The sequence below is a fragment of the Bidens hawaiensis genome, unplaced genomic scaffold (genome assembly GCF_021521415.1).
Source record: "Bidens hawaiensis isolate Kalapana, Puna unplaced genomic scaffold, B.hawaiensis_p1.1 tig00065781_1, whole genome shotgun sequence".
Taxonomy (NCBI): domain Eukaryota; kingdom Viridiplantae; phylum Streptophyta; class Magnoliopsida; order Asterales; family Asteraceae; genus Bidens; species Bidens hawaiensis.
The window spans coordinates 3,710-12,636 of NW_027501707.1; the positions used below are offsets into that span (position 1 = coordinate 3,710).

General features: G+C 36.2%; 1 protein-coding gene across 1 annotated transcript; it reads left to right on the forward strand.

Moving 5' to 3' along the window:
- Nucleotides 1-4,780: 4,780 nt before the first annotated feature.
- Nucleotides 4,781-6,917, forward strand: LOC143604561 (putative F-box/FBD/LRR-repeat protein At3g49030). The gene is made up of 3 exons (XM_077080996.1): nt 4,781-5,814; nt 6,121-6,312; nt 6,504-6,917. The coding sequence occupies exons 1-3, from the start codon at nt 4,858-4,860 to the stop codon at nt 6,915-6,917; spliced, it is 1,563 nt and encodes a 520-aa protein (XP_076937111.1). The 5' UTR covers nt 4,781-4,857.
- Nucleotides 6,918-8,927: the final 2,010 nt, after the last annotated feature.

The window sequence follows — 8,927 nt, forward strand, 5'->3', positions numbered from 1 at the left end:
AACAAGTAAACAGGTATTAGACCTGTTTAGACACGAAAATTAACAGGTAATTTCGTGTCTACCTGTTTAGTACACGAAACCTGTTAAGGTCTTACCCGTTACCTGTTAAAGTCGTGTAGGTACGTTTCATGTATTCGTGCCTCGTGTATAAATTGCCAGCCCTAACTTTTACCCGAAACCTGAAACCCAACCCGAGAAAACACGTACCCGAACCCGAACTAACCCGACCTGAAAAACCCGAACCCGAGAAAAGACTAACCCGAACCGAAGTAATTCGGGTTGGTTTTCGGGTTTAATTTATAAGTTCCGGGTCAACCCGAATAAACTTTTAGTTTTGAAATTAAATATATTTTTAGGTATTATAGGCTTAGTATTAGCCACTAACGTTATCGTAATTTGATCCTAATCGATTGTTTTCATTACAACTATTATAGATTGATTGTTTATTGTTAATTAATGTTTTTCGTTTATTACTAATAGCTACTGTAATCGAACAACCAAATCATACCTGATTGAAGACGTTTATGGTTCGGGTTAGTTTTACTCTTCTTTTGGATTGTTTTATCAAGTTATGTTGGTTTATTATTTGATTATTTGCTTACGAGCAAAAAATAATACGTTGTTTTAATTTTAGCATTGTAGTTTTTTAATTTTTTTTTTTTGTTTTCAAGAATACCCGAAACCCGATTAACCCAACCCGAAAAAACCCGAACCCAAATTACCCAAACCCAAAAAACTCGTGAGAGATTCGGGTTGGGTTTCGGGTCAAGATTTAAAACTTTGAAACCCGAAGAACCCGACCCGAAAACCCCAAAACCCGAAAAACGAACCCGAAGAACACCCCTAGATCTGACCCTAATAATATCTGAGATAGAAAAGAAAGCGACCAGACCCTACTAATATTTGAGATGGTAAAAATAGTTATGCATATAGTATGAAAGTATGAAGATATGAAAGAATGAAAGTATGTATGTATGAATGAAAGAAAGGTAACAGGTTAAGTATGTAATATGTATATTCGGATACGTATATATGTAAGTATATCTTAATTGAGACTAGAACTCAAAGCCTTTTGTTGGGAGTCATACACATTTGCTACTAGACCAATTAATTGTTATGTAATTAAGTTTAAACATTAAATATACATATCATTTTTCATAAAAAAACACATAATTTAAAAAATATATATATTTCAGGCCTAACGGGTAGTCGGACCTATGGTCGTCGACCACTCAGCCCCATGCCATGGCCGGCCCTGCACCCCGCTGTGGTTTAAGACCACCCGTATGTAAGGCCCCGTTCCCGGTACCTCACTTTAACGTCGGATTTACTCATAAACACAGTTCTACAAATCAGAGTTTATTAAAACTTTCGCGGAATATAAAACTTTAACCGTTTATTACAAAACATTTGACCTTTTCTTTAAAACCATAACATAAAATATCATATTTAAAACATCGTTTCTTCCATCTTCAGATGTCAGCCATTCAATCCATGCCATGTGCCATCCTCATACTAGCTCTTTAATCTGCTCTCCTGCGTGCATACTAAAAGTCAGCCACGCTGAGTGAGTTCTAGTTAATCAAGCAACTTATCATACAATCAATACATGCATTGATGTGTAGTGAAAAACACTTACTTTCCGTATCATTTTTATCATGTTTTAATTACTTTTTAGTTTAATTATTAAGTTTTATGGTTTGTTTATGCTTGATATTACAAAGATGATTGTTTTCTTGTAGGTGATGAAGCTTGGTGGAAAAAAGAGTTAAATTGAAGAGTTTAGGGGTTTAATTGTGCAACTTTCAAACTTACAAGTCAAGGCCCGACCCAAGCTCACATCTTAAAAGCCTTATATAATGTTATATTAAGTTAATTAAAAAGTTTACCAGCCATTAATCATCAACTAATCCCGAAATCACAAAACCCTAACCCCTTGGCAGCCCCTTGCGATCGGAACTGCAGCCGGCCGGAAAAAAAAAGAAAGAAAAAAAGAAAGAAAGAGGCGGCTGAGGCTGTTGGCGGCTGGAAAAGAAAGAGGAACATTGGGGCAGCAGCTAGGGATCAATAACAAGCATAGATCTCAGCCATACTTGATAGTAAAACACTTATAAACTTTACTTATTGTTCAAGAACCCTAACTTTATTGATTTGGTCTTTTGTTTTGAATTGTTTTGCAATTGATTGATAGTTTGTCTTGTTATTGATATTGTTTGGATCTTGAATGAATTTAATCATGTTTAAGTTGATGTTTGTGATGTTTTTCTTGAGTATGCATGGCTGTCCAAAATCTATGTTAGGCTAAACTTGTTTGTTCTACCTAGGATAGATGATTGTTGCATAGTTTAGACTTGTTTAATGGATTGTTAATGTTCAAGACTTGAATTATTGATGTAAAGTTTAACTAAACCATAAATTAGATTGTGTGTGATGGCTGTGTTTTATTTGTTATTACTTATAATCCTCTTGCATTAGTTAATTGAATTGGTTTTGATTAATTGATTGCTTGTTAGACTCTTGACTTGGTGTTTCGGGTTTATTTGCGGGGTGTACAACCGTAGGGATAAGTGGGTAATATAATCATCTAAAATCAGTTAAAATACACCTTCTTTGAGACCTAGAGGTGATAAGAAGTAATATTGTCTCGTTGCTTTTACTTGTTAAAATTAAGACCGCGCGAGAGCGGGTTTTTGTCTTGTCAAGTTTGAGTGTTTATATGCAATTAGTTGGTTTAATTTGGGTTAAGTTAAATTGTTCCTCTATCCTTGGTTGCGTAGTATTCGTTTCCATTAGGCTAGTGTGTCGGTGAGACCGAGAGGTGAGTCGTCATTTGAACACGTTAATAATTGTTTTTCCGGTTTATTCTTTAAAATCAACTAAAATAAGTTAGAGTTTGTTAGAGAGACTGAGAGGTAATTTGACTTTCTTAAACAAGTTTTAGTTGTGTCATCTTTTATAACCGGTGTCGTGAATATTTTCAATCCGTTGTCTTGTTATTTCTATCAACATGATTCATTCCTAGGTAGACGTTTTTATATATTGAATTTAAATCAAAGTTTTCAAAGTTTTGTCAAAAGTTTTCATTTAGTTAAGTTAAGTAGTTAAAATAAATTAATTAAATATTTTGGTGAGTCTTGGTTAGAGTTTTGTAATTATAAACGTTTTCACGTGTCTTCGAGTTCGATATCCGGACTTTCCTCATCTGTGCTATACGCGATCGGTACACTTGCCGTTTGTGTGAACTAGGATAGATTGTTTGGTTTTTAAAGCTTAGTTGCGACTTGTGTTTTATTTATATATATATTTTCGCACATCATGCATCATATACGTGTCCGTAGGCACGTAGCCCACAATCTGACCTGCTCACCTTACCACTTGACCTCTTATTTACCCCTACCACTTAGCCACTTTAATAACGAATGACGTTATGCCACTTTGCCACTTTAATAACGTATAACGTTATGCCACTTTAATAACGAAGTCACGTATAGGCTTACCCTACCACGTACTATCGTCATGCCACTAACACTCTTACTAGACTCTTGCCACTTCTAACACACTCTACCTCTACTTGTCTACACACACTTCATATCATTACATAATAAGCAAGTCACATCATAGCATTCGTACACACTAACAACCACTTGGCAATCACTATCCTTGGCGATACGCGCAATATCCGAAGATCGTTCACGCATCGACAAGCATTATTTAATAGCTACCTCGTATAACATCTATAGCATACACTTACCAGTTAAGGTAAGTGTATTCACACTTCACATCGAGTATGCACACAGCCCCGAAAACATAACAAGGAAATGGGGCTAAAAACTCACCTGAACTCGGTTACGTTCACTGTTAATAGTTATTCCCTTTTGTGAGAAACGCTTGACCCAAACGCCAAGCCAAAAAACTAGGGGGAGGTGTGCCTTTAGCATTTCCACTCCAAAACACCAGAATGTGACCTCAGTCTAAGTAAAACAAACTTAAGCCATCGATGCTTGAGTTGTCGCTTGCCTCATCCACCATTGTATCAATTTGGTTTATTTCACCTTGGTAACAACAATTATTAGATATCAATATCATGATGAAGACGTAATTAATTTATTTATTTAAACACGAGAAAGCTTGTTTAGATAATCAACATGTCTTTCTACCATTTGCCTTTGATACATTTGGTTTTCTGGCTCAAGAGGCTGTGAAATTTTTGAGTAGGGTTCAGCGCGTCGTACACGGAACCTCTTCAGCTTCTAGGTCTCAAAGCTTCGTTTTTAGCAGGATTGGCTTTGCTGTTCAAAAGGGGGTTGCGGCGCAGCTTGTTGCCCGTTTGCCTGCCACCTTATTGTAATCGTTTTATAGTAAATTATATAAAACTTCGATTATTTAAAAAAAAAAAAAAAAAAATTACTCATTAGTCGTAGATTAAAGGTCGGGTATTAATTAGTTAGCAGTCTTTTCACTTTTCATAAGGGTCTAGTCTATATATATATATATCACGCCCCTTTGATCACTGATCTTCAACACTCGACGTCACACGCGATCGTCCTTGCTCTCTGCTCGTGACATTTGAATCTGTTACTAGATTAGCATTCATAATACTGAGTAAGTCATAAAAACTCTCATTTGCTATTATCCAAAGCATACTATTTGCTTGTAAGATATATAAGCATTTGCCTAGTAAATTATATCTGCAGATGACCCCATTTCTTATGTTTATTATTTAACATACATACGATACACTTTCTGGTTGCTTTTTTGAACCCGAGCCACTTGTTTTTGCATGTCATGATCCTTTCATACTGTTAAATTGCAGCTGTTGGATAAACGGGCCAAAAGTATTTAAAACGATCGAGAATAATGGATGTAGAAGTTGGTACTGATAGATTAAGCAGCTTGCCCGATGATCTTATCCATAAAATTCTGTCTTTTCTCAACATCACAGAAGTTATCGGTAACAGTGTGTTGTCGCCTAGATGGAGGTACATCTGGACTTCAATGCCCTATCTCACTTTCTCAACTGAGGATTTCTCTACATTACCAAAGTTCTCCAAATTTGTTACCCAAGTTCTATCTCGCCGCAACAATCTAACTGAAGTGTATTCGGTAAAGCTAAGTTTTCGAGGAAAGGTGAGCCAGGTGTTTGTCAGAAGAATTCTGAATTATGCATTCTCTCACAATGTCCAGCAACTGAATGTGGTATTTTTGCATGAGAAAGATACTGAGATTCCTCTTTCTCTCTTTAGCTCTCAGTCTCTAAAACATCTTAGTTTGGAAGTGAACTTCAAGAACGTAAGGAGAGTTTTAAGTACTTATTCAATAATTACCCCAACACCAACTTGGGAACTCCCAGCATTGACAACATTGGATCTTCATTCTGTCGCATTATGTGATGACGAAGCTGAGAAGTGCGTTGGTATTTTTTCAAAATGTGCAAACTTGAAAAATCTTACGCTAAGGAGTTTCAGAACAATGGGATCAGATGGTTTTAATATCGTCCATCCTCGACTGTCAAATCTGACACTTGAACATGGCCGCTGGTATAGTGTGAAGGTGGTCAATGTGGTTGCACCTCAACTCGAGAATCTCACAATTAAATCCAGTGATGCAGAGCATGCGATTTCCGCTCCTAACCTCGCCTCCTTGTGCTTTAAAGGCTCATGTCCTTTGCCTCGATCTACAAACGGTTTTTGTTCCTTGGAGAAGGCGGATATTTGTGTTTCCTATCTAAAAGATGCAGACACTCATCAAATCGTTAATCTGCTTCACCAGCTTTATAATGTCCGCTTCCTTACCCTTAACCTGGAAATTGTCGAGGTAATATTTAATGAGCATCTTACATTGAAAATCAGGAGTTGCTTTCCATAATAATGCAATGCTAAAACTAGATATGTATAGAAACATGCTTTGATACTTATATTGGCGCCAAGTATCAAGAAACATGAAATCTACACGTCGTTCTCTCTTTCAATGCAATAATTAGCCAAACACCATATTGAAGATGAAATTGCACTCCAGAGAGATATGCTGCCTGCATTTATAAAACTGTAGACATAATTATGAAGGCCGCTTTATCTGTTCTTGTTTTGTATGTGTAATATCCGTTTAAAAAATGTTCTGCAGCTTCTGTCTTCATCTGTAGAACTAGTGTTGCATCAAGCTTCTCCGTTTGTAAACTTAAAAAGGCTAAACATTTACCCACTTGAAGGATACTGGTCGGAGCAGTCACCCAAGAAAGTAGCCATGTCTCCTGAACTCAAAAGCTATTTGCTGGATGGCTCTCCAGGGTGCACCTTCACAATGGTCTTACGTGAGGTATTTTTTCAACAACTTGTGAATGGTGTGTCAACCTTCTGGCATTCAACAAAACTTACATTTGTAGTTTATAAAAGGTGTTGATGCTTCTGTTTTCTGTGTCCTAAAGCTTACATACGTTTAAATTTGGGAATTTATGATGGTAAATGGAGTGTTTCCATGTTTCTTATAAAATCTATGATCTAATGCAGGAGATTACAGCAAAAAGACTTATTGCTGAATTGCGGGTGCTTATAAGGAAAGAGAAGGATAATATCAAGACTAGAAGTGCTCACGTGGAGACCCATGAACCAAAGAAGCTGAAAACTATGGGGAACATGGCGCAGATGAAGGGCCATTGGGAAAATCTTGGTGTTCAGATTGAACTAAGGAAAGAAACGGTTTTTCTCATTATTTCAAAGTTGCAGCGCATTGAAGAAATAGTGACAAAGCTGCCTGCATCTAACATGGCTAGGATCCAAGCATGTTTTTCTAGTCTGTGTGAAGAGGCTAACATTGCCATTAGTATAATAACAGATTGTATGAAAGTCCAGTGTGATGAAAATCAAAGTCGTTCGAGTGTCTGCTTGCATGAACTTGCTACATCAGTGAAGCTGTCACCTTAGTAAAACGTAAGTTTATGATTTCCCTTATACCCACATGTGATAGTTATAATGAAAATGCCAACTGTTGGTGCCATGTGTTTTGTTTTACTCGCAGGTCCCAAGTTTGTTATTATGCTATTGGCTAATGCCGCAGTCAACAACCAGCTCGCGCAACTGGGAATGATACAATTTTGAACCTCTAGCATTCTGAACTCAACTATTAATGGATATGTTTTTTTGTTGCTAGCGCGCAGAACTAATATGATCTAGTGGCTTAGGTTGTAATTACGTAATATCTCTATGTTGTGTGCTTGCCTAGCAGAAACCAGACTTGGAATGTCTGGAGATGTGTTTGAAACCGTTTATATAATATCTAGTAACCAAGTTTAGTTAATTAGTTATGATATATAGAATGATTCAAGTCTATACATATGCGAATATGAGTGAATGGTCACATGCAAACTAAAAAAAAGAGGTTGAAACTTGAAAGTCACCTGCTTATATCGTCACATCTGTCTTGATCATCCGTGAGAGAATGAATCTAATCACATATGAATCAAAAGGTAAATGATCTTATTTACATTTGTTTTTGTATATTCTTCGTTGCCACCTCACTAAAAAATCTTCAGCCAAACCATTTCACCATTGTTAATGAGGTGGTGCTAAGTAGAGCTTTCCAACCGCTATGCTCGCTCGTTTTTCCGCTCGATTGTAAACGAGCTGCTCCGCTCGGTTTGGTTTGTAGATGGGTCAAGCAACGAGCAAAGGTTCGCCCGGTTCGATTCGACTCGAATATTTTTAATTCATTATATGTATATATATTTATATACTCATAAATTTATATTTTGTTTTAATAATTATCTTGGATATTAAAAAACTGAATATTAAATATAATATCTTTTAATTATTGAATATTATTAAGTAGTTTAAATATAAAAGATAAGTATATTTAGTTTTTAATATTGCAATATTAAAAATAATTATAAAAATAAGTTATATATTTGTGCATATATATATTTATATAAATAATTATTTTTTAATTATTAATGGTTTTATTAAATTATATCTAACTTCGAACTTTAATTTTATCAAAAATTATAAGCTGCTACTAGTTATTCTAAAATCTACTAATTTATTTTCATGTACATCATATTCAAATTTAAACTTGTTTCTTATAACTTTATAATTTAAAGGGTAAAAAAGAAAAAAAAGTAATGCTCCGAACTCGCTTGATACCGCTCGAAAAATACTCGGTTTGGTTTTGGCTCGGTTCGATTTGACACGAGCCGAAAAACAAACAAACCTTCGCTCGGTTCGGCTTGGCTCATGAACAACCCTAGTGCTAAGTTGCTAACCGCTTAATGAGCCGAGGGGCTTAAAAGGTGGTGTCACTAGAGGTAGAGATGCACAAAAAAATACCCAAAACCCAAAATAGGTTCCATATCCAGAACCGGGTTCTTCCAATACCTGATCAATACCCGAAAAATATCTGAAATATACCCTTAAAGCATGCAACCTCTTAAAAAATCCAATCTATATCCGAAAAAAGAAAACCCGATACAACCCCGAAAATTGGGTTTTTTCAATACCTGGAAATAGAGTATTAAAATACCCGGTATTTGAATACCTTGTTATATACCCGACTCAAACCTGATGCATAAGGTATGGTTTTTAAAGACAATACCCGAACCCAAACCCGACCCGGCTATTGCCAATACCCGATTTTTTCAATACCCGGTTATACCCGAACCCGGTTCCTTACAAGAAACCGAGTATTTAAAAAACCCGATTTGTACATCTCTACTTAGAGATGCACAAATAGGGTTTCTCAAATACGCTGTTCCAGGTATGGAACCAGGTTCGGGTATGATAAGGTATTGGAAAATCAGGCATTGGCAATACCTGGGTCGGGTTCGGGTATGCGTGTTGTCTCTAAAAACCATACCCTATGCATCGGGTTTGGGTTGGGTATTTGAATACCCTGTTTTCGGGTATTGAAACAAACAATATTTCGGATTTTTATTTGAATAC